General features: G+C 50.9%; 1 protein-coding gene across 3 annotated transcripts in view; it reads right to left on the bottom strand.

Annotated features, from left to right (window-relative positions):
- TACC2 (transforming acidic coiled-coil containing protein 2) overlaps positions 1-26642 on the bottom strand; it is a 208950-nt gene that overhangs the window by 110387 nt on the left and 71921 nt on the right. Inside the window, exons 7-10 of one of the 3 annotated variants that reach the window (XM_046653949.1) lie at positions 14223-14235; positions 7057-7070; positions 4071-4154; positions 342-467 (exon numbers count right to left, since the gene is read on the bottom strand). In XM_046653949.1, coding sequence (XP_046509905.1) covers positions 342-467; positions 4071-4154; positions 7057-7070; positions 14223-14235 — 237 coding nt within the window. Of the gene's footprint in view, positions 1-341; positions 468-4070; positions 4155-7056; positions 7071-14222; positions 14236-14584; positions 14915-26642 lie in introns of those variants that run through there. The other 2 variants (XM_046653948.1, XM_046653947.1) reach the window with 2 other exon arrangements.

Genomic DNA, 26642 nt, shown 5'->3' with positions numbered 1-26642 from the left:
GTCATTCCCTGAAAATGTATAAGCAGCACCATATCCCTCCTAGGGACTTCTACTTTAAAAGAGGCTCCTGAAGACCACCTGGGAACAACTCTCTAAAATGGCCTTTGTGTCGGGGCGGAGGGAGGGGAGGCTTCCTGGTGTCCCCTCAGATCAATCCTAACACCCCAAGAAGAGGCCCCAGCCCTGTGCAGGAGACGTGTGCAGACCCTGTGGGGGGAGGGGAGGGAGGTGTGCAGCTGTGGGTGAGAAGAGGGGAGGAGAGAGGAAGGGAGGGGAGGGAGGCAGCCTCAGGGATGGGCCCTGGGGGCCCACCACCAGCCCTGGCCCAGCCCCCACCGTACCTCGGGGCTGTCAGATCCGGGGAGACCTGGCCGATGATATCACCGTGGCGGGAAGCAGCAGCTAAGAGTAGGATTTCCAGGTCCTCAAGGGCAGCTGGCTGGATGATGGCATCTGTTGCAGGTGGACTGGGGAGAGGAGAGGAGACACCAAGGTTCAGGATGTTCCTTAAGGTGTAAGTGTGTTTCAGCAGCACGTTTTGTCTGGACCCTGAGCAGGGCCTCAGTTTCCCTTCTATAAATGAAGGGTCTGGTGCTGCTCCAAGCGTGGGCCACAGATGGCACTGGTCCAGGAGGGGCTCGTGTCCACTCCATGCTGGCACAGCACAGAACCCTGGGTGCGTGTTTAGAAACCTTCAGAGGAATCCGATAGAGTAATTTTGCCTGTTGAATCCAGTAATAAAAGTCAGGGCTTGTTCTGTTGGTATTGATCAGTGGTCTCAACCGTAGGCAGCTTGTGCCCCCAGGGGACACATGGCAACGTCTGGAGACATTTTCAATGTCACAGCTGGAGGGAGCAGGTGCTGCCGGCATCTAGAGGGCAGAGGCCAAGGATGCTGCTAAACATCCTACAATGCATAGGACGGCCCCACAACTAAGAATTAACTGGCCAAAATGTCACCAGGACCAAGATCGAGAAGCCCCAGCCTTGAGTTTTGTTTCATTTTCTAGTAACCCATTTAATCGTATTTTCAAAAGTTTTGATCTACAGTGAGGCAGAAATTAAAAACAACACCGTTCATTCACTGATTGAGAAGGTCGGCACTAGAAACTTCCAAGAGCAGGCTGGCTTTGGAAGGTGGGCTGGATGCAGGCCACTGGACACTGTCACTGGTTACCCCTCAGCTCACCCCGCGAGGGGCCCCTTCATAATCAGTTAGGTCTTACTTGTTCATCGCGGAGGCCAGGGGTTTCTTTCTTTCTTTCTTTTGTGAGGAAGATTGGCCCTAATCTAACATCTGTTGCCAATTTTCCTCTTTTTTTTTGTCCCTAATCCCCCCAGTACATAGTTGTATATTCTAGTTGCAGGTCCTTCTAGTTGTGGCATGTGGGACATCACCTCAACGTGGTCTAATGAGCGGTGCCATGTCCGCAGCCAGGATCTGTACAAGTGAAACCCTGGGCCGCCAAAGCAGAGCATGGGAACCTAACCACTCAGCCACGGGGTGGCCCCAGGTTTCTTTCTTACCGATGAACTCGGCTGTGCAGCAATAAGGAACGAGGCACTTCTCTTCATTCCCTGAGCAGGTACTGACTGAAAACCCGCTCCATTTGTGAACGAGACAGGGGTCCCTGCCCTCGTGGAGCTTATAGACTTAGGAAAGAGTCAGATATGTTAAAATATGCTGATCTATTTAGTAACAACTGTAGTAACCATAAGGAAGGAAAGGTACAGATGGCTATGAGAGCATAAACCAGGACCACGTGCCAGGAACTGTTAGCCTAAGTCCTCACAGATATCACCGTATTTGGTCCTCACAACAACCCTGTGATGAGGGTACTATCATTACCCCATTTTACAGTTGTGGAAACTAAGGCACAGAGAGGTTGAGTAACTTGTGCAAGGTTGCACAGCTGGTACGGGGCAGAACCAGGATACACACCCAAGTGTGACTCCAGGAACCACATCCTTAACGACCACACTAGGCTGTGTCCCAAAGGTTGAAGAGTAAGAGAAAGGAAGAGTGCCCCCCTCTTCCTGTGCAGGAAGCCACAAATCTGAAGGCTCCGGATCCAAAAGGAATCTGGCATTCTGGAGAAATGCAAAAAGGTCCTGGTAGCTCGAGTGAGGATGAAGAAGACTAGGAAGTGGAGAAGCGGCCAGAAGCCAGATCACAGGCCAGGTCGAGGGACTGAGACTTGATCCGAAGCCAAAGAACAGGCCCAAAGCTTCTATCAAATGTTCAGCCACAAAGTGCTGCCCTTAGCATTGAGACGAAGGAGAGGTGGGGAGGCCCAGGGCGGATTTCCCGAAACCGTATGCTAAACACGAGTGGACCAGCGCATGCGTGTGCCCACACTTTACTACTTATTCCCAGAGATCTTGTGATGTTTCCTTCTTCCTCCACGGTTCCCACCCAGCATTCCAACCCCCGCAGAGCACCATCCTGGAGCCCTGTGACCACACCCAAGGAGTCACGGAGGACTCGGCGCAAGGTCAACCGGAGGAAGGAGCCAGCCTGGGGGACGGAGGATGGCAGGGACTCTGGATCACAATTCAGAGAATCCTCAACCACGGGCAGCATCGACTTTCCAAAGTCATAAAACCTGAGTGGAAAAGCAGAGCCCGGGAGTTTTGGCAACACACACGGAAAGCCATAAAAGACCTTGACGGAGCCATCCCACGTGCAAGAATCTATTCTAAGGAGATGAGCAAAGGTGTGAGCAAAGATGCTGATCACAGCTGTACTCATAACAGCAAAAACCTGGAACCAACCCAAAGGTCTGACAGTAGGGGTCGGAAAATGAAATGAAGGCACAGCCAGAGAATGGACTCATTTGCAACTGTTTAGAAAAATGAAGTCGATCTCCATGTATCTGGATGTAAATATGTCCATTATTAACTGAAAATAGTTTAAAAATTATTGGCAGCATGATCCAGACTTTCTGTGTAGGTGTGCACGATACACACACGTGTATCTATGTATATATGTACTTGTATATAAACACACACACAAAGCGAGCCACAGAGGGAACGAGCGCCGGGCAGCGTGGGAGGACATACGCCAAGGTGTCAGCGGTGATTCTCTCAGTAGTGAAATTATGAGTGTTTTTTCTTCGTCGTCGAATTTATCTCTATTTTCTAGTTCTTTATAAACAAAATAAATAAGAAAATATATTTATGGAAAACTTTCAGTGTCCAGGGACAACTTCAGTTCCTAACTCAGTGAAAGTTTCAGGAGACAGACAATCGGAGTCATGCGGTCTCTCCCCCATGTCTGTATTCACATTTTCCACCATGAGGACCTGGACTTATCAGCTGCGTCCCGAGGCAGAAACACAGCCAGGCCTCGCTCATCAGGCACCACTGGGGAAAGTGACGGTCCCAGTGAAGAATTTTTCAGATAGCAGATATCTGCCCGCATAGTCTATGTGATGGCATTTTCATTTTAACTCTTTGACATGGAATTATTTTTCAAAGCACGTTGGGCACTTCTCTGACTTTTTCTGAACAGAGAATCTTAAAACGTAATTAAATGTTTTCCCAATGCCACGCAATCAGCATCTTAAGCGACTATGACGTAAGTGAGGAAGTATACTGTGGCACCAAGAAACAGTTGTACATGAAGTCAACAGGGCTGGATTCTAGACCGGCCCCACCTCGGGACCTCAGCCAGATGACTTCTCTGAGCTTAGCTTTTCCCTCTGTAGAAATGAAGGCACTGCGCTGCACGGTCACCGAGCACCCCTCCAGCTCTTTCAGTCTCTTCCTTTCCTCACAGGCTGTCTGCTGGCCCTTCTGCTTCCAACCCACCTGACTCTTTACTTCCTACCCTTCAGCTCTCTGCTTCTAATGCACAGACTAAGAAACATGGCTGAGGGTGTTAGAATAGTGTGTGAATCGAGAGTTAATAAGCCCTGATAAAAGTTTACAAACCTCCCATACAACATAACTATAATAATTTAAAAATATACATGTATGTGTATATATACGTATATTTTAGATTGAACCATATGAAATGGCTAAAAAAAAAAATTGTCAAATTCACATTGCCCCATCAGCTGCAGGGCCTTTCTGTCTTACTTCCCTGTGATTCAGGTGTGGTCCAGGTGCTAAGGACAGGGAGAGCTGACTTCTGGGTAAGTGGAGGGATTCTTATAAAACAGCTCGTCTCAGACCGACTATAAGAGGCGGTAAATGGCTTCTACGTTCTACTAGTGGTGGTGCTGGGACTAGAGCGACTGAAATATTTTTCAGAGGGGGAAAAAATCTGTCAGAGGTTTTAACCACCAGCTGCTGCCACCAGCTGCTGGGGCCGGCCCACTATAAATTTAGTCAGGCCAGCAAAGGGTTGATTTTCCCCTGGAATGTCAGAGAGGGAAGCCTGTATCAACAAGTGTTTCTCCCAAAGGGCCATGAGTCACCCCCGGCGTCAGAGACTGAGGCAGAGAGGTTGGGCTGCAGAGAGGAAGACGTTCACGCTCTGGTCTAAAGAGCCAGCGCCCTCAGTTCCACACAGAGGACCGGGGCCCCAGGGAGAGCCCCCTGGCCGGCGTCAGGAGGAATTAAATGGGGATCGCTCAGAAGAAGGAGAAGGAGAAGAAGAATAGGGGTGGAGGACACTCCGGGAGGTGATGGCCGTGTTTACAGCCTTGACGGTGGTAATGGTTTCACAGGGGTACACTTATCCTCAAACCCATCGAGTTGTATGCATTAAATATGCACAATCAGACCCCAATAAAGTGGTTTAAAAAAGAAATGGGGATGGCACCCTCCAGAGCTGACAGGTTGAGCAAGAGCCAGACAGGCTGCAAGTCTAAAGCAAGCAGAACTGTGACAGTGGTAACGGGAGAACAAGCCGCCACAGCAAGCGGGTTCCTTCCCGGCTGGGCCATCTGGGGAGGCCCGGGGGGGACGGGGGGACGGAAGCAAGCGCCTCAACAGACAGACGTGTGCAAGGGCTTTCCAGAATAAAAACAGCTTCTCCCTCCCTCTCTCCCTGATGGTTCAGATGGAAAACCACTAGGCTTCCTACCCCCTACACGGGGCAAGGAAGGGGCACAGGAGAAGGCACAGGGATGGCACAGAGGAGGAGAACGGTGTCTTAAGGAAATCGTTACCTACAGGGAGATTAGCAGAAAAACAACCAGCTCAAGGACAACAGGAGCCAGGTTCTCCTGTCAGAGAGGGATCTGCAAACACAGAGGGTGATTAGGCTCCATGCAATTCTCAGGGCTGGGTTATAACCAGAGCTATCACACAAATACAGAACTAGATATGGAGGGGTGAGTGTGTGTGTGTGTGTCTCTGTGTGTGTACATATGCACACATCTATTTCCCAGCACTGTCTGCTGAGAGAGGTCATGTCAAAAGGACACAAGAACCACCTCAAAGGGCCTGCCACTGGACAAATCTGGGACTATTGGGGCATTAAAAAAATACGATACTAACGGATTATAACCCACAGAGTAAAGAAATAATCCATGAGTTCATATACATATAAAGACATGAACAAATGCATAAATGGGGGAGAAGGGAAAGCTCATCTTTACAGTACAATGCCAACTAGTAAATGTAAGAGGAATGATGAAAACAGAAAATCAACATTAAAGAACCATCAAGGCCAGCCTGGTAGCACAGTGGTTAAGTCCGCGCACTCCGCTTCAGCAGCCCAGGGTTCGCCAGTTTGGATGCTGGGTGTGGACATGGCACCGCTTGGTAAGCTATGCTGTGGCAGGCATCCCACATATAAAGTAGAGGAAGATGGGCATGGATGTTAGCTCAGGGCCAGTCTTCCTCAGCAAAAAGAGGAAGATTGGCAGCAGACGTTAGCTCAGGGCTAATCTTCTTCCTCAAAAAAAAAAAAAAATTAAAGAACCATCAGAGTGGTGGTGAATTCCAGCAGGAGCCATCAAAGGATGCTGAGGCAGGCAGGTGAGGGTTAAAGAAGTGAAGGACGGTGGTAGGGTCCTGGAGCATCTCCTCAGCAAATACTGATGGACTACAAAGGGGAAAATGATGACTTGACGGTGGAGAAACCTGGCAGGCACCCACTTGGCCAGGTGTTGACCAGGATTACCATCCCCGGTGGTGGGACAGTCCTCACCCTGTGCCCCAGGATGTGATCCACGGGGAAGAGTACAGCATCACTTCTGTGGGATCCCTGACCAGAATAGACAGCCAGAGTCTGGTCATGAGGAAACCCTGGATGGACATAGGTTGAGGGATTTTTCCAGAATGACGGAGCTATACTCTTAAAGGTCATGAAAGACCAAGAGAGACTGAGGAGTTCTTCCAGATTGAAGGAGAGTCTGCAGGCATACAGAGTGTGACACCTGCATTTGGACTGGACCTCGATCGGATGGAGCAAGGGACAGGAATCCCTTGTCTGCGGGGTGATGGGGAGCATCAGAGATGTATGAACAGGATACTTGAGAGATAGGGCTTGTGCCAGAGTGGAGAATGATCGGAGGGGAGAGGAAATGCAGGTGAGGGAGCCGAAGAAAGAGCTGTATGATGTGTCGCTGCCCCACCCAGTCTTCAGAACCCGTTCAGATTCCCCAGCACTGTCCCGCCTAGGGGCAAGCAATGATTTGAGTTTTGAGTCTCTATAGAGAACAACTCGTCCGTTCTTGATCTGGCAGATGAGGTGGGACAAGTGTGGTCCGGCATCTCACGGGCCGGGTACAGGGGCTGGGCCGTGGATAACACAATTCCCAAGACCAGAGGGTTCAACTGCTCCCAGGCGCAGAGGAGGAACTCAAGACCCTGTGAGTTGAGGGCTCGACCAAGGTCTCAAGCAGGCTGTCTTTACGTTGGTGGTAATACTTAAAGACATACTAAATATTGTAAAGCTTTAAATAATTCCAATAAAAGTACTAATAGGAACAATCAACCCTAATCATCAGAGTGGCTAACGCCGCCAGGTGCTCCCATGTGCCAGGCACTGTGAGGAGAGCTCTGCACGCCCTTCTCATCCAGCCCCAAGACGGGGGCGAAGAGCTGTCAGAATTTGAATCCAGGTCCAAGGGCACAGGCTCCAGGCAATCCCACAGCAAGCCTGGGCCCGGCTCGGGCGACCAACAGGAAGACGGTTCCCACAGGACTCAGGAAAACAGCCTGTCTAAGAGATCCCACAGCTGTGTCAGGGAGAAGAACAGAGAGAGATTTCCCATTCCCAGCTAAGAACGTCCAGCAACTTAAAGATTTAGCCTTCAGTTTTAAAAAAAAGTAAAAAAAGTACATAGCTATTTATATAGTATCTCAGGGCTTTGCCAAATACCGCATTTTATGATCCTCCATCACCCCATGTAGATGGCAGACAACTTATTTTATAGGAGACCAAGACTCCAGGAATGAAGTAACTTGGCAAAGAAACACAGTGGCGAGAACCCAGCCCTCTGCCGCAGACCCGGTCCTCATTACGGGAACCCTCGCTGCCTCCCGGGCCCTCCCCGCAGCAGGCACGCCAAGCTCCCTGGCCCGGGGGCAGCCCTCTGAGAGGCACCGGAGGCAGTGGAGGCCCCTCGAGGGGAGGAAGAGGTGGCAGGGCTGGCGGGGCAACGTGGCCCCAGCGACAGGGGAAGGACCTTATTCCCTGCTACATTCTGAGCCCAGAGTCAGCCAGGCAGATGATTACTGGGATGAATGAACAGAAGAGGCAGAGCCACAGGGAGGCAAGCCGAGGGTGGCATCAAAGAGGTGACCGAGTTCCAACAATGAGGTTGACACAACGTGATGTTTATAAACACTTAAAATTGAACATTTGTCCACTTCAATTATAGGCTGTGCTTTTCATATTTTGGAGCCAAATTTTTAAGGTCTTAAACATCTTTTGGACACCCTGGTGAGCCCTCGGCCTCTATACTGGGCATTTGCAGACAAAGAAATAAAACTACCCCCCCACCATACACACACTATCCCCTGAGAGGCAGGAGGGGGCAAGGGATGGGAGGCCAGAGTCTGGCACCAGACGGCAGGAGCCTGAATACCAGTCCAGCAACAAAGAGCTGTGCAGCCTTGTGGAGTCTCCTCAGAGCCTCAGTTTCCCTATCTGTCAGAGGGCAGTGACAGTCCCACCCAGAAAGGGAGTGGAGAGGACTCACTGAGACAGTCACACAGATGTTTCTCTAGCACAGGGCCTGGCCCAGGGAAATGCTCCAGGAATACCAACACAACAGGTGTGCTGTTCTCCCAACGGAACTTACCGGATGTGCTTTTTCAACGTACACATGGCCCTCCCTCCCGCCCCGCCCAGGGGTGTGCCCTCAGGTGCGCACTGCCCCTCCACCCACCCAGGCTCTGTGTGCACATCAGCTGGGGGTGTGGGGCAGGAGGGAAGACAGGTGGCAACAAGCGAAGGGAACCAACGTTTAAGAGCAACAACCATGTGCCCGGCACTGCGCAGGCCCTTTGTCACTGTGAGCAAGGTGACAGCCCACTTCCTGAAGAGCAATGGAGCCTTCAGGCTGGGAAGGCCCTCCATCCTCGGCCACACTCAGCTCAGCTCAGCTCCACCATGGCTGCTCCGACTCCAGGCCTCATGGGCCGACAAGCAGCATCTCTCTCAACCATGTGGCATGAACAGAGCGAGGCGCAAAGCAGCCTAGTGGGGTCTGCCTCCCAAGGAAAGCATGTGAGCAGCCAGCAAGGGCACTGGCCGTGCTCTAACCTTGGGGAGCTGGGCAAGACCCGTCTCCCGCTGGGCTGCGGGCGCCTCCTCCATAAGATGAGGGTTTGAACTATTCAGTCTCTATGGTCCCTTCGAGCTCAGGGAGTTTCTGATCTGAAGACCCCAGGGCCCTAGAGGTGCAGCCCCCTGGCCTGGCTGACCAACTTGGAGGAGGCTGTGCCCCCCATGGCCCACCCCCAGTTGGCCTGGCCTCTTGGCCGGAGGCCAGGTTCCTGGTTAGGACTTAAGGATGGGGGGCAGAGGGTGACCTGCTGACCCATGACTCCAGCTCCCCAGGAGACCTGGCAGTGGGGAAGGGGCACTGGGCGTAGAGGGGAATCTTCTTCTCATATACAACTTAATCACTCCTTACTGTCATCCCCATATCCCTTAGGGTTAAGGAGCCCAAGCACTGGGGTTTATGACGAGCTCAAAGCAGGGGAAGTTACTGCAGAGGACAAGGCAGGGAAATGGCAGTCATTGTTCTTTTCAAAAGGCAAAGAAAGAAACCCATCCAGGCGCTGGGAGAAGCTACGCGGTCAGGTAAGTGATGACGTAGTTGTCCCTTTGATCAGAGAGCACAAAGCCAAGGGACACGCCTGCCAAATGGGCCAGCACCTCCGGCGTCAAGATCCCAGCCAGGGCTGCCTACCTCTTCCGAAAGCTGGTGCATGCAACAAACAGGTGTCTCGACTCCACCAGAATACTGGACACAGAAATCAAACTGAGTCAGCCGTTGGTGGGGGTGAGTCCGGGGGGGACGGGGCAGCAAGCACAGTACAGAAAGCACAGGCTCTGGGGATGGGCAGATCTGAGCCTGAATTCAGCTCTGCCATTTCCTAGCCTTCTGTAGCCCTAAGCAAGCTCATTAACCTCTTTGAGCCTCACTTTCTAACCCTGCAAAATGGGGACAAACTGTATAACTTGAAAAGATTATTAAAAGAAATAAGAGCAAAAAGTATACGTAAAGCACAGTGTCAGTCTCACAATTGGTCCTCAGCAAACAGTGGGTGTTTATTTGTTGAACGCATGGATGCATGGACAGCAGCAACAACAGAAAGATGTTAACAGCTGCTGCCACCAGAACTGTCTAGCTGCTACTTAATTCAGGCCAGAGCCAGCTTCCTCTCTAACTTTTTAAAATTGAGAGCAGGCAACTCAGCTCACGATCAGGCTGAGGTCTGAACAAATGCCTCCAATGTGTTCACACAGACAAGGCAAAACTTTAGTTGCTTTTTTAAACCTTACGGAGTCCTCAATATCTTATGACGGTCACAGATTTTCCCTGATTCCAAAACCACACAAGTAGCAAAATTACCTCCGTAAGCTCTTCCCACACACGGAATGCGATGTGGTCTAGACCTCATGCAGGAGCAAAGGCTGGTACCCACAGTTCCAGACGGGAGCCAGCGCACGGACCCACGGAGGCACTGCTGGAAATGTGTCCCACCCAGGCTGCCGGGAGAAACGAGGCAGGGTCTTGTCAGCCCTCGAGGAGAGAGCGCCTGGCGCACGGCTGACCACGAGACAGCCCAGGAGCTGGAAGCTGGGTGCTATCAAATGCAGGTTCCTGGGCCAGGTACCTCACGGGGTGAGCGAGCTTGAGTCAGGAATGCAAGAGGACATCGGAGCTTTTCCTGTTTCGTGTAAACAGGCGGCTGGAGAGCAGGCAGCCAGGGGAAAGCCAAGGGTTGGAGGGAGGGCTGTCCTGACAAAAGGAGGAGGGAAAGGATGCTCCTGACACCAACAGGACCCAACCTCTCACCACCTCTTCTCAGTCTGGAATGGGTCCCCATCGGGGGAACCGCGATGATATGAAGCCAAACCCATGACCTCAGGAGCTTAAATCCCAGAATGCTGACCAGGAGCCATACATTCTAAATGACACAGACACCGGGAGAGCTCCCAGGCCTCAGAGGACCCACGTGGACACAAGCACACAATGGGAGGAATTAGAGAGACTGTAAATAGCCAAACTCGTATATGAGCCAGATTTTTTCCCCAGATTTGCTCTCTGTGAGCAGAACTGACACGGGTTTCATATTCGTTTATTTTAACTTGTTTTCTTGGGAAAGTATAAATGAGCAATTAAAAAGGAAGGTGACACAGCGGACAGAACTATAGTAAGCAATTATCACAATGAAAAAATGAACGACCATCATGCAGAAACAACTGTAAAAATTAGAAATAGAAAATGTTTTTAAAGTTCATGAGTAATAACAATCTGAGGTATTTTCACAATTTCAAAAAAAAAGGGGGGGAAGGTGATAAAACAAGGGAGAATGGACAAAAGGGAGCCTAGATGCCCCGCTCCCAAATCAGAGAGAACTGCACTGACTAGCAAACCTTGTTCCCATTTAAAAATAACAATAAAAGTAAGCGGCAGGAGGTGTTAGGAAATCTTCCTTCTCTAAACAAATCCCTTTGATCATAAAGAAGCGAAAAATAGTTATACAACTTTCCATATGCACAGCACCTCACAGTTTGTCAAGCATTTTTATGCACATAATTTCACCCACCCCCCAGAGCTTTGTGAGCCAGAAGGGCAGGGACAAGCATCCCCACTGTTAATGAGATGCAAGTCATGACTCAGAGATGGTTAGTGACTTGTTCAAGGTCACACAGCTGGTAAGCATGGGGCAGGGATTCCAATACACAATCTTAGTCTCTAAATTGGGAGCTTTCTCTATAGTGCCCCTCCCCACCCCAGGGAAAATCAGTTTTAGGAACTTTGCCCTCTTTTAATTGCCAGCACTGAATACATCTGCTAAATGACAGACTGAAACTACAGACCAGAGTGACTGGCGAGGAGGGGAAGGGGGACGCGGCTGACCCTCAACATCTGGAACGAAACCTCCATGGCAGAGGATTGCTCTGTGGTCCCTCGGGAACTGGGCCTGCCCCCCGCCCCCGCTCTGTTTTTAGAGACACTTCCCTACAAAGTTTTGTTTCCCCAGGTCTTCTTTTCCACGCCTTTTGTTTCTCCCAAATGATTTCATAATCCTTGGGTTGTTCTGTCATCACAGTGAGTTGCCGTGGGAAGGATTATTGAGGTTATGGACAAAGGACTGTGACCTCAGTGGGGGAGGCAGAAAAAACCCAGCCACCAAGACAGATTTCACACGCCTCGGTCACAGGTCACAGCGGGAGAGGCCAGGACACTCGACCCCACAGCCTTCTTCTTATATTTGCTCCTCCCGCCAGGACCAGCCAGGGACTCTGTCACCAGCTTCCCAAACCTTCTCCTGATTGCCCGTGCAAAAGGTGCCAGGGCCTGCTAAACCCAAACCACAGTTAATCCAAGAACCATTTGCTCTGGGCCGTGGAACTGAGTCCCAGGAGAAAACACACACTCACACACACATCTGTCGACCCAGCCCTCATCCACACCTGCAGCCTGGGGCCTAGCAAGCCAGAGGCCCCCATCTCTCGTCTTCCCAATCCCATTCCTCGGTCCTTGCAGGTCCGCTACAGGGGGTGCTACTGGCATTTGGGGGAGGCAGTTCTTGGTTGTGAAGGACAGTCCCACGCACAGCATCCCTGGCCCTCACCAGCCAGATGCCAGCGGTGCCCTCTCCTGTCACTGGGACAACCAGAACACCCTCATACACTTCTAGACAGGCCCCTCCTGGGGTGTTACCCTCACCATAAAGTCTGCCCAGTGTGTACGCTCCGGTGTCTCCCACACTCACACACACACACCCTCCTTGAAAGCAGGGGCTGTCTTATTCACTCCAACCACCATTTGCCGCCCTGGCCCCACGTCACTCCTGTGGGGTGGAATTGCAAACTAGACAAGTCCTCCCCGAGGCCGTGTCTGTCTCCATGGAAACGACAAACGTAAATAACCGCCATACAAAGCCGACGGAGCTAAGGAGGCCACAGGACTCGGCGGAGAGAACATGGGGCCAGGTGTGTGGGTCCTGGGTTTGAGTCCCACCTTCACATGTGACTCTGGCTAAGACCCTAGACTTCTGAGCTTCCTTTATCCTATCTATAAAATGAAACCTGGATCTTTAAGTTTCCTTCCAGCTGAAATATTCTAAGTGCTCAAGCTTAGAGAGACAAAAGGGATGGAGGCGAACAGAGGCACCAGAGGCCAGTTCTAAGCTTCCCACAGGGAGTGCATGTGCTCTGTGGATTTCCATAAGCAGTAAGGCCTGTGTATGGGTCAGACCCCAGTGCCTGGCCTACCTGAGGCTTGGGAAGTAACTTTTGATGAGGGACTAGCGACAATGCAGGAGCCAAAGAAGAGGGTCTGGGTAGCTGAGAGTTGGCTGTGGTGTGTGCACAAGGTGCCTGACCTATTTCCTACTCTGACTCTCCTCCTCCGAGAGTGCCCAGGCCCCAGGGAGAGCCTGTGAGGAGTCCCATGGGACTCCACTCCCTTCCACTCACCTGCCCAGCACAACTGGCCCCATTCTCTGGAAGAGCTCCCGGCTTGACCTTAGAAACAAGAAAGCCCAATGCTCTGGCAGGTAACTTACTCCACAATTCCCATAAAAATCTTTCCTCCAGGTTCCATCAACTATGAGAATGGGGCCCCCCAAAACACTGGGGAAGACTCAGCTTTGAAATATACAAGTGTATCTGAATGAACACCACAGATGAGACCCAGCCTCAGGACACGGCCCCAGACAAAGTCACTTCCAAATACAATGAAAACAGCTTTCCAAAAGTGGCCTCAATAGGGAATCCCAGAGAAATAAGAACAGAGAGTTCTCTGCCTCATAACAGAGCTTCACCCTACTCTGGCATAAAACAGATAGAAAACCACACCAGGACCCTTGATTTCCACGTGCTGTGATAGAAGGGCTTGGGACAGTCATATGTACACATGCACGCACACGTATGAAGACGTGCACACACACTCCCTTGGGCACTAAGCCCCCTGGCTGCCCTACCCTAAGCTCTGCTTCTATTTCCACCTCCCCTGGCCACCCATGCTTGGGAGAGACATTTTTCGCACAACGTCTACTTCAGTTGTATTTCAACCTACTACCACATCTAGCATTTGACAGAGCCATAAGATAAGATAACAACAACAATAACATGACATTGATGACGATGCCCTTTTAAGAAAAGAGAAGCACTGAGGTGTTCAACAAACAGGAACCCCATGCAACACCTTTGCTGCAGAAAGCGTGCTGAGCCTGTGCAGTGAAATGACTGTACTTTTTGAAGGTGCATTTCCAGGACCTCCAAAGGCAGAGGAAGACTCCGGCAGGGGCCCCGGGAGCCAAGGACGCGAAGGGGAAGCTCCGGCGGGTCACGTGCTGCGCTGGAGCTCTGAAGTGCGCTCGGCCCCGCTGACGTAACTATTAGAGAATTTAAAAGTCCCAAACTCGGAGGAAATCCAGTGCAGAGTTTTATGGCTAATCCACGCGCCGCTGTGGCCCGCAGGGGGTGCCCCTGCGCGACCGGGTGGGACCACACGAGCTCAGAAGGAACCCAGCGGGGAGGGTGCAGAGCCGGCCACGGGCCAGACCCCAACCTTGGGCAGTGACCGCGGCCACGGGCATGGACCCCAACAGCGGGCGGGGACCCCAACTCTGGGCGAGGACCTGGCCACCGGCATAGACGCCAACCGCGGGTGGGGACCTCAACCATGGGCGAGGATCCCAGCCGCGGGCGCGGATCCCAGTCGGTCCCACCGACGGAACTAGCCTCCAGAGCAGACGCCCCGGGCACCGCAGCTCCCCCGCAGACGCACTCCTCTGCCAGCAGGGGACACAAATGTGTGTTTAGCCTCTTTCTTCCCCTTAACCAGTCCCTGTTGGGGAAAGATGAAATGAGCTTCAGCTACCACTTCTAGCACGCCTTTGTCTGGCGGTCAAGGTCCTGGGGACGCCGGTCTCCTCCCTGACCCCGGGCGCCCGCCCTCCCGTCTGCCCGTGGCCGCGGCGCACTTACCGGCCCGAGGCGATCGCGATGGCCCGCACGGAGCCGCCCTCCTTCTGGGACGGAACTGCCAAAAAGCCCCCAGCAGCTAAGTTTTCCGAGGCGGACGGCGGCGCAAAGAGTCTCCACTGCCCGTCTCGGCCCGGGGACGCAAACTTTCCCGGGGCAACGGCGCGGGGCGGGCGCGGGGGCGGCGCGGCTCGGCGAAGGGCTTGGGCAAAGTAGCAGCACAAAAGGCCAATGACTGGGCGCGCGGCGGCCGGGCCAGGCTCCTCCCCCAGCTCTCGGCGCTCGGAGCCGGCCAGCGCGCAGCCAGCTGCTCGCGCAGGGCGCCCGCCGCGCTCTCCTCCCGGGCCAGGAATGCGCGGGCCGGTCCGCGGCGCCCCGACCCCCGAGGGGCCCACGCGCCGCCGAGCGAGCGGGGCCCAGACAGGCGGACAGACGGCCGCGGCCCGGTCGCTGCTCCTGAACGTGCCGCAGACTTCTTCCAGGAGTCTTTGAGTCATGACAACTTGTTACAGTTCTTAGTTTTTCCACGGCGCTTTCCACTACGCATGGCAACGCGGGGAAGGCACCGGCGCGTGAAATGACGGAGAAGGCCAAGTACAGGCCGGGAGCCCAAGTCTGCGGTTCACGCACGCTTCCCCCCGCGGGGCATTTGGCGGCGGGGGAGCCAGCCCCTGAAGGAGGGTGGGGATGAAATGGTACCTCTCTTGTTCCTAGAGCCAAATTCTGGCCCTTCTTTCTTCACCTGCCCAGCCAGACCTAACACTGCTTAACCACAGATTCTTAGGCGCACTGTGCTCTACAGTTTGCAAAACGTGTTGACGCGCCTTCTCCAGGGCTGTTGCACCCTCTGAAGTGGCAGAGACTAAATCCAAACCACTTCCTGCTGCCATATTCCGAGGGAGCATGTGTATTTCTATTTGTGAGTTGTTGGTTTTGTTTTATTTTTTCCCTCAGAGGGCCCAAAATCAACTCCCTTGCTAACATTGACCTCACACCCAGAAATGGAGCTTACCTGCTGGCACGATTGCAGTGTATCACCTTTTCTCTGGCAATTTCTGCAGCTAGCCCCCAGCAAGAAGAGCCTGTGGCTGTATGTGGACGCCAGCCTTCCTATTTTAAGTTTAGTGTCACAAAAGCATTGCTATATTTTATATATGGGGGCCAAAGGGCAAGGGACTCGCCAATGACTCAAGGCTTCCTTCCCGCCTCTTAAAGAAACAGAGCGCCAAGACTTGATGGCCCCAAATGAGAATTCTCTGTACAATAAAGAAATAGACTTTCATTGCCTTCCACTAAAATATTGTTTTTTAAAGACGCCAGGCTTCTAAGAGTCACATTTCTGATGGAAATTTAAGTAGATTCCTTGTTCACATGCTTATCATGGGCTCACTGGTATAGTATTAATGTACCCATTTCACAAATGTGATAACCACTCAAATAGGCTAATTTGTTTAAATGTACACCATCAGCTATAGGTAAAGCAAGAACTGGAGTGCCCAGTCTTCTGTGTCCTTGTGCCCTAAACCCAGGTCAGACCCGCTTATGTAAAAAAACATGTCCCACTCACCACCTTGTAAGCTCAAGCACTCCAATTAGGCAAAGAGCTGAGATCAATCTGAGGTGCCATCGCTTTCATACGAAACAGCTCTCCCTAGTTGCCGGATGCGTATCCTTTACGATGGAACCCAACACCAGGCAGAGACCCCAAATATAGTCAGGTGACCCCAGCCATGGGCACGGACCCTAACAGGGGGCAAGAAATGTACCACTATGCTTTGAAACCCACTGGTGTGGCCAGTAGAATGAGGCCCTCACCAAGGATGTCCATATTTTAATCCCCAAGGTCTATGAATATATTAAGTTACATGGCAAAGGGGAATTAAGATTATAGATGGAATTAAGGTTGCTAATCATTTGGCCTTAAAATAGGCAGATTATCCTAGATTATCCAGGTGGGCCCAATGTTATCCTAAGGGTCGTTAGAAGTGGAAGATGGAGGAAGAAGAAAACAGTCAAGAAGAGAGAGAAGAGACAGTGAAGCAGTCACAATGAGATTGGAAGATGCTGCGCGACTGGCTTTGAAGGTGGAGGATGGGCACCACAGCCCAATGAATGTGGGCAGCCTCCAGAAGCTGCAAAAGCAAGGAAACAGGTTTTTCCTTAGGGCTTCCAGAAAAGAACGCAGCCCTACTGACACCTTGATTTTAGCCCAGTGAAACCCGTGTCTGACATTCTACTTACAGAACTGTAAGAAAATTAATTTGTGTTGTCTTAAGCCAGGAATTTTGTGGTCATGAACTACAATAGAAATAGGACAGTGATACAGTAGGTGTCTGGTTATAACTGTGATTTAATCTCCTCTTTGAAGGATTTTATGAGTGTGTCTTCCACTCCATGAATGTCTCCAGAGTCTAGGACCTCTCATTACAGGAAAACCCTCTGGCTGAGGAAGGCTTGACCCCAGCACCTCTCCAAGGTGTCCCCAAGCTCAAGCTGTGCAATAATCTGGGGCAGCCAGCCTTGAGACAGAGCCATGGTCCAGTGGAGGACATAGTCATTAGAAGATGAAGTCAAGGGATCCCAACATCACAGAGGACTGAGATTCAAATCTCACCGTATGACAGAGATACATCCACACAGGAAACCCTCGGCCAACCCACACAGCCCTGGTCCTAGCCACAGCCAGCAATGATGCCCGGATAATAAAGCTGAAGCTACAGTAAGTGTGCATTGCCTGCGTCCTCCTGCTCCATGTCAGGGTGACAACACAATGCTGGGACAGAGGAGGGCAGAGGCACGCTTACGCCCTCTGTCTTGGGATACCTGGAATTACAGGAAAAGACTGAATCACAGGCAGCAAGTATGTGCCTTAATTGTTCCATCCATGACTGAATCGTTACATTCTAAGGATTTCTTGGGTCTGAGTCAAGGCCAAGGCCTCTGCAGAAATGTGGCGTATGTGAGTGTTTTCAGCAATGCCCTACTTCAATAGCTGCTAAATGATCTTCTCTAGAGTCCTAGGGTTTCTGGAGTTATCTTAAAGGCTACCTGGAGGTCACCCATAGCATCTGCAAGCCAGAGCTGTTCCACTTTTATCTGTCATATCTGTGGGTTTCACATAAGATTTTGTTTGGAGAAAAGGTTCATTCGGAGGGAAGGGGAAAAAAAGAAAATGTGAAAACTGCTTTACAAAAAAGAATTTGTGCTGTTGGAATCCTAGAATCCAACCTGAGACCCAAAGAAGGAGAGTGGCACGCCCAAGGTCAAGGGCGGCATAATGACAGAGTAGGTGTCTGGAAGGAGATTTTTTTAAACTTAAGTAGAGAGAACAGTATATAATGAACCCTCTATATATTTCCCAGCTTCAATATTATCAAATCCTGGCCACTTCTGTTTTATTCATATGCCCACTTCCCCCTGCTGCCCAGATTATTTTGAAGCATATCCCAGATATCATCATTGAATCAGTCAGTATTTCCGACTGACTCTCCAAAAGGCAAAAACTGGGAAGGGAATTTTTGAAGGCTCTTTATTCCTTAATTCCCCCAGCCTCCCTTTAAAAGGACCAACACTGCTGAAAGATCATCTCCAACCTGCAAATATTAATAGGAGACGAACCACAAAACCAGACCCACAGGTCTAAAATTCAGCGCACGTAAGACCCACTGGGTTATTGTTAAGATGTTCCCAGAGATTCTGGATCAGGAGGTAGGGGAACGGGCTCAGGAAAGCACATTTTAGCAAGCATATTCTGGATAATTCTGATGGAGATGCTTTCCTAACCACACTTGGAAAAACTCTGACTCTGAACTTTCGTGGCATCCCAAACTGCTGTTCCCTCTCCTTATTTACTTACTTATGTTCAAATAATTAGTGTTGGCATGGTCATGTGACACATCCTTGGCCAACAGAACAGAAGGGGAAGTCAGCTGGGCTTCTGGAGATGCTTTCCTCACTCTCTGGAGGAAATGCAGGACTGCGTTTCTCCTGTCCTTCAGATGTCTTCCTGCCTCTCGACATTGTCATGTGAGGGCGTGATGCTTGGAGCTGCTGCAGTCAGCTTGAAATAATGAAGGGGACACCAACCAACACGTTAAATTCAGGTAGTAGGGAAGATGAAAAGAGCTAATGAATTATTCAGCCTTGGAAGTGCCCTGGCGCTGGACTTTCTGCCACGTGAGATGATGGACCTGTTATTGTTGAAGTTGGGGTGATGATGATGATGATGATGATGATGATTGTCGGCTAGTCTGTTACTTACAGCTAAAAGCCCCCTAAAAGGACTGTCAACTGTGATGTTGAGAAGCACTCACTCATTTGGTCGATACAAGATCTAAGGCTACAGAAAGGAAGGAAAAACCACAAAGCAAATGAAAGCTTATTTGCCAAGGGAGTCTCTGGAATACAAAAGGCACATTGGCGCCCGGGAAATACCCCTGTCCCTTTCCGCCGAGCAACACTTTGCTCTGTGTTTGCAGCTTCCTTTAATACTGTGTCGTGGCAACAATATTTTCTTTGGCTGCGAAGTGGGAAGCCACATGGAAATGGGAAGCCAGGTTAGAAACCTGTGCCCAAATTTGCCTGACACATAAATCACGATGAACTAATCAAGTGTTCACTGAGCACTTGCAATCACCATTCCAAGCACCCACGGGGGGATAAAAAATGTACAAAACGGGACCATGCCTGGAAAGCCAGACTCATGCTAGAGGGGCAAGAAGCAGGATTATGGAGGCAGGAACACCAGTAGACACCAGATGCAGCTGGCTTTGGGGCAGGAAGAACTGGAGGGTATGGCCTGTGTATTTGGAGAAGTTATTACAGGAGACTGAAAGGAACCTCCATTCTATCGGAGGACTTTCTTCTGCCCCATTGGACCAACGGCTCCTCCCTGGACTGCCAGTGCCACAGTTGCACACACCAAGAGACCTGGGAAACAAGGCCAGAGACTGGAGACATGCAAGTCTGGCTGGTTAACTGATGGGGAGTACGTGATGCTGAAGGACAGAAGCCAAACTCTCTAGAGACAAAGGACACCAGCTCCTTGCTGGGAGGTGCGAGTCTAAAAGAAATTTCCTGTCTCTGACGTGTTGATGGACACCCAAGTGGGAGCTTAGGGACACTGGTGCCCTGAATTACAGCAATGTTGTCCTCAGAGAATACCAGGGCATCTGGTCTGGGCACCCACACATGGCCAGATGGCATAAACTTTCCTACACTCAAGGGGTTTCATTCTGTCATTCAAAATCACTTATTAAGTAGCTGCCATGTTCCTGGGCTTGAGCAAAGTCAGATGGCTCGTGGTCCCTTGCTCGCTCCTACAGTTGGATCAGGTAACAGCTACCACATGACAGAGACAAAAAAGGCATATTTAATCAGCCTTGGAAGCTATGGGAAGATGTTCCCGAAGACGGAATCCTTCAGCTTAGAGGATAAGTTTAGAGGCTAATGAGGTGTTGCCATATTCAGATTTCTCATATTACTAGAGTATTTTAATAGTTATGCATTTAAAGCATATTAGGAAAAAATATATAATTAGCACACCCAACCCATAACTTCACAGACATTACCTAGGACAAAACTAAAGTAATACATTGAAATAAAAGTGAAGCAATTTAAAGAAAACTAGTAGGCAGAGAAAAATACAAGTGGCAACAGATATGGCAAAAGTCTTGTAAGTGGGGGCTGGCCCCGTGGCCGAGTGGTTAAATTCGCGCGCTCCGCTGCAGGCGGCCCAGTGTTTCGTTGGTTTGAATCCTGGGCGCGGACATGGCACTGCTCATCAGACCATGCTGAGGCAGCGTCCCACATGCCACAACTAGAAGAACCCACAACGAAGAATACACAACTATGTACCGGGGGGCTTTGGGGAGAAAAAGGAAAAAATAAAATCTTTAAAAAAAAAAAAAAAAAGTCTTGTAAGTGGTACAAGAGTGATGGACTATAGTGAAACCCCAACCTACAAAAAGAAGGGAAATGGGCCAGGAGAAGAGAAATAGAATGTTCTGGGTAGTGGGAATCAAATCTCTTTGAACATATTCAATAACTTGTGATAAGGAAGACCATGATTAAGTCATTCAGCAAATATTCCTTGAGCAGTTACAACGCCTTAGGCGCCAGGACAAGGGACTGAGCAGGAGAGACAAAATCCTTGCCTCGTGGAGAAGAGCTTCTAGATAAGCATTATATGGCCACCTACATTAATTACCAAGTGAGAGGCAAAGACAATTAGGGCCTCGAGCTGTTTTAATCTTTTAATGCCCGTGTGCTATCTCTTAACCCAGACTGTGGTCTCCTAGAGGGCAGAAAACCAAGTCTTCCACAGCGCCCACCCCAGCAACCGCGTAGGCTGAGCCCTACTGTGCTGACTCTCAGTCCAGTGCTCGTTGCCCGTCCTCTTTCTCCTCTCCTGGCATTAGAGTCCCCTCCTCCAGGGCCAGCCACCACAGCCTCCCCCAGCCCTATTGCCCAACACCTCCTAATTCCTTGAGGTCCTTCTTCTCTAGCACAGCCGCATCTCAGGGCTCCACCCAGTCACTGGAAACCCAACCAAAAGGGCATTTTCACCTAGAAGATTGTCCCATCATCTGCCAGCTTTGAAGGGTGGCAAAAAACCATCTACATGACAGCTTGCACTCTGCCTTCCCCACTTAATAATCAGATAAAGGAAACCACAAAGGCAACTGAAACCTTTCTTAAATGACCACTATAATATTAGCTAACATTTGTGAGCATTGGGTATCCAGCCAGCACTCAGCTAAGTGGCTGACGTCTCTTCTCTCCCTTAATCCTTATAGAAGCCCATGCCGTAGGCCCTGCTATCGTCCTTTGCTGGCAAAGGACTTGGAGGTGACCCACAGTCACACCAAACATAGCCAGGTTCATACAGACACTGTGTGTCTGTGAACCCAAACTCCTAACCAGGCCACAGTGATGGAGGACTAACCTTCGGGTTATTTTTCTACTCTCCCAACATGTCAGCAGAGGAATATGCTGTGAGGGACCAGGACCAGTGCCGGCTCCTTCATGTGAGCTCAGCTCTCACACTAAATAAAGTAAGAGCCGCTTCACTAGTGAACTCTGAGGAAGGGTTTTTTTTTCCCCCCTTTCTAGAAGGAATCACTGCTTTGGGCTTCTGAACTAAGTCTTCACATTCCACAAAGGGTTGTCCAAGCAGCGAGGTACATTCCTGAACTGCAACCCAGCAAAACTTCAGTTGTAAGGGCAGAGAGAAATATTTGTAGGCGGGATTCAGGCCTCCAAAAAATTCAGCCATTCCCTCCGCCCATGCTAAGATGAAATGTCAGCCTGAACCCAAAATACACGCAGGAAATGTGTGGGGGCAGCTTTCCACGTGACTCCTCAGCCTCATCCAGAATTTCTAGACGTGGTCTTGGAATTTTCCTTGAGTGCACACACAGCGCACTCCACACACAGGCAAGCATTGCTCCCACGTGCTCAGTCGAGCCTGCATTTGAATTTAGCTGAGTCCTGATTTTGAGTAAGTCATTGACTAGATAGGAAGCCAGGCTCACTCTGCCTGCTGCCCCCTTCCTGGGCAGAAAAACAGTCTTCCCCAGGAGTCAGAGTCAGATGTCTGCGTGATATCAGGGCGCTGCTTGAAAAACTAAACATTGGAGGTGACAGCCGCAGCAGTGCGAGGGTCTGGTGGGCCGGGGGCGGGGGAGGTTGGGCAGGGCTCAGTTCAGTCCACACAGTGATAACGATTACGTAGATGTCTCCTCTCCCCGCCAGAAAAATCAGCATCTAAAGGCTGAGTCTTTGTTTGATTTGCTTCTGCATCCCTTAGACCAGCGGTTCTCAAACTTTTCTACACAGTAGGATCATCTGGGAACAGGCCACACCCCATATCAATTAAATCAGGAACTCTGGGGGTGGCATGTAGGCATCGATATTTTTTAAAGCTCCCTAGGAGATTTCAGTTTGACAGGAGATTTCAAGGTTGACAACAGTGCCCTAGATCCTTGCTACTCAAAGGGTGGCCCATGAACCTAGCAGCTTCTTGAACTCCAATGTGTGGAAGAGTCACTGGACACCTTGTTGAAATGCTGATTCTGACTCAGCAGGTCTGGGGTAGGACCTAAGACTCTGCCTGCCTAACAGGCCCCCAGGGGATGCTGAGGCTACTGGTCTGAGGAACCACATTGTGAACAGCGTGGCCCTAGAACAGAGGCCCTCTTGGGGCAGTTTTGCCTACCGGGGGACATTTCACAGTATTTGGGGACATTTTTGATTGTCATGACGTAGGGGATGCTACTGGCATCCAGTACTGGCAAACATCCTACTATGTGCAGGTCAGCCCTCCCTGATAGTTACCCAGCCCAAAATGTCAGTGGTGCCAAGGATGAGAAACCGAAACCCTGCCTGGAGCCCCTCACACGGACCCTCATGTAGGTGGCCTCAGTGTGAGTGAATGAGTAATTGAGCGAATGAATGGTTTATACCCGCAATGATTTTGTTGTCGTATTGTTAAACTAACCAGGCTGACAGACTCTGATTTCTCTTTTGAGGGCAGTACCCAATAGACACACCCTGTATAGGATGGACAAGACACAATCAATCCGCAAACATCTGCTGAGGGCCTACTCTGTGCAGCCCATTGTGCTAAGGAACAGGACCAGGCATAGCCCCTGCCCTCAGAGGGCTCACTCTCAGGCGGGGACAGCCATGCATTGAGCGCTTGCCCGCGCCAGCCCTGAGCCAGCACTCCCCACACACCATACACTGAATCCTCACCAGGTAGGTACTAATTTTATCCACATTTTACAGATGAGGAAACTGAGGCTTCAAATGATTAAGTGACTTGATCAAGGTGCCAGAGTGCACAAGTGACAGATTTGAACCCAGATGTGTCTAACTCAAAACACCCAAGCTCTTTTGCAAAGGATGAAATCCCATATGGCCAGCTGTGATGCACTTGCCTGTCTTAAAGTTGTGGTCAGGTCACAGAAAGGACTCTCGACACTGGGGCAGGCGGTGGGGGGACTCCCAGGAAGTTGGAGGGTAGAGAAGGCCTCATAGCCACTACATGTGCCTGAGCCTCTCTGGTCTGTTGAACAAGAATGTGGTCCCCTAGAGGGCTGACAGGTAGGGGGAGGGACAAGGACGTGTGAGGCCGGCCAGCATCTCTTGGCCATCTTGAAGTTCCTGCCTTGAAGTCAGGGTCCGCCTCTGCATTTACACCTTTCTCCACATTTTACACCAAAGGAAAAGGCATTTAGAAGAGAAGACATAAAATACCCTTGCTTAGTCTTGTAGAGCCAGTGGCCTCTCAGGACGGCCAGGAAGGAGCAGGAAAGCATAACAACGTTCATATTCAGGTCATAGTTCCCAAATGCAAAATGCAAATAGAGCTTCTGAAAAGCCAAAACTCTCCCCCATGTGGAGCCATTCTACAGAGCAATTACTCCCCACTGAAGATAAGATATGAGCCTAATAAGAGGCATAGACATCGATTCAACAGGGAGGCTGGTGTTTTCTGACAGATAAACTTCCCATCTTCCTGCAAAAACAAAACTAACCCCTGCGAAGATCATTAAGAGTGTTTTATCTCCCAAGGATTCATGGCCCAGCTGTTTGTAAAGAAACTTGAAACGGACCGTTGTGTCCTCTGAGAGTTTCCTCAGTAAACTGCTCACAGCCACACTCGGCTAGAAGGAGGGGAAACTCAAGTTTCAGCAGAACTCTCTCCTATTTAGCTCTAATCCGAGACTGCCCTCCCCGTCAGCGTCCACGCACTCCCCAAGTCATGGTGAATTAGAGAATCTGCGAGCATTTGTTCAACCAGCTTTTCATAGTGGTTTTTCTGCAGTCTTACTGTGAATGCTGTCGGCCATGAGCAAAGGAAAGCCAGGGCCAGCATGGCACACAGGTGACAGCTTAACTCATTTTGCAAAAAAGCTGGAGCAGCCCTGCGATGCAGCTTACTCAGACACAACCCAAGGACAAGGTTACTTTAACCACTGCCTCCTCCTCCAGAAAACCATCTGTAACATCAGCTCACAGTAGGCTCACCGAGGGTGTCGACTGTGCACAGCAAAGAGGACGCTTGCTCACTAGAGCGCCAGTGGGTTTGTTGAAAAGAGCACTGGTCTTGAGGCCAGAAGAACTGCATTCAGTATGAGTCAGACCAGTGGCCCCCTGTGTGGCCTTAAGGAAGTCACACACCCTCTCTGGGTCTCAGTTTTCTCATCTGTAAAATGAAGAGACTGAAGGTCCTGAAGTTCCTTCTGGTTCTAATATGTCATGACTGTGAATGCCTGAGTCAGGCATGAAGTGGTACCCATCTCAGAGGGTGAACATCCCTGCTCCCAGGCCTCAGGAGCCAGAGGAGCATCTGCCCCAGACACTCATCACAGGAGGCCTGGAAAGGCAGTCTGGCCTGGAGCTGAGCTTTCACGCCCAGGCTTGGCACTCCCCCAAATTCTCACTTTCTGCCAACTCTGGCCATGCACGTTTAAATACCAGCTGCTCAGTCACTTGCCAGGAAGGGTCTCCTCCTCCGGCTATTGTGCTGTAGTGTCTGACGGTCAGGCAGGGCCAGACAGCCTTCAGCCCTGCCCCTTCCTGTAGGAGGTCTGGGATGAGTGAGCAGCTCAAAACTTCATGCCAAGATAGTCGGCAATTTGTCCCATAAGATGCCCTCAGAGCTTGTGTTCCACTGGTGCGGCCCGACTGTGCTCACCCACACAGGCGCTCACTGCCTCCCACAAATGTTAGGTTCCAGCCTCTTTGCAGCCACTCTTGGCAAGAGGTTAACCCCAAAGCCCTAGTTTCAAGGAAGAGAATGCAGTCCCCACATGTGCCAGATGGCTTGACCTTGCATCAAATACAATATTGCAACACTGAGGCCACCCCCGTGGGGAGGCTAGTGGCTACAGGACGGGAGGTAGCTGCAGAGGGTAGCGACAGATTCCAAAGAATCCAGGGCAGATGCAAATGAACTTCAGCAAATTCCAACTAGTCCGTGTGTCAAAGCACAAGTGTTTACCAGTAACCTGCGTTCTAGTAGTATTATCATCATTCAAACGATGATAGGCATAATAATGACAGTAATAATATAAACAATTACCCCTGACATTTAAGTGCTTCCTGTATGCCAGGCAGGCACTTTGCTAAGCTTTTTACACATATTTTTATGTAACCTCCATAATGTCTCCATGTGGTGGGCCCTAGTGTCATACACATTTTACAGGTGAGGAAACTGAGGCTTAGAGTGGCCCCAGACCATGCTCGAGATTGAAGAGTCTGATGGTGGAGCTGAAAGGAGACCCTACCGTCTGCCTCCAAGGTCATGTCTGACCTGGTTTCCCAGGACAAGAAGCATCCAACTCACCTGATAGCGAGTGGGGCTGAATTATTCAGCAAGTGCCTATGGTGCCCACTGTGCGCCACACAGAGCATTGGGGGCTGGGTAACCAAGAACCGTGTCTGCAAGTCTAATGTTCCCACAGAAACAAGACCGGGGCTTATTCTCCTGGCCTGAGGCCAATGCATATCGAGCAAACGTTTCTAGATAGAGAACTTAGGATCACAACATCCAACTCCTGGCCCTGTGTCAGGGGACACTGAGGCCCAGGGAGGGGAAGGAAGCGCAGTCCCCTGGAGAAGGCACACAGTGGGCAGACAGGAGCCCGGGAACAACCGATCCCTCAGGAGTGTGTGACCACTGAGCTGGGGGCCAACCAACCGCATGCTTTACTCACCTGCACCCGCCTCCCTCCCCACCTACCAATTTACCACGACCCTCTTTCCAGTGGGGGAGCCTGTGCCCAGAGCATCCTGGATGCCCATCGCAGCTTCTCCCTAGTGGGGGAGACCTTGGCTTCCCTTCTAAGCACCAGCCTGGGCGCACATTTGCTGGGTGACTGCTGAGCAGGTTGTGGGGATGGAGCTGCCCACAGGGCTCCCCGCAGCTCAAGGACCTTGTCCTTGGGCTCTCTAGGAGCTGACAGGCCCCCCCCCCCCCGCTCTGCAAGAGTCACAGCCACTGGCCACGGGCCACCCCGGGCCCCCACGCCCCCCAGGTCGCGCGTCCGTT

The sequence above is a fragment of the Equus quagga genome, chromosome 2 (genome assembly GCF_021613505.1).
Source record: "Equus quagga isolate Etosha38 chromosome 2, UCLA_HA_Equagga_1.0, whole genome shotgun sequence".
Lineage (NCBI taxonomy): Eukaryota > Metazoa > Chordata > Mammalia > Perissodactyla > Equidae > Equus > Equus quagga.
Note: the sequence above shows the minus strand (reverse complement) of the source record. Positions and strands in the feature narration are given on the sequence as shown.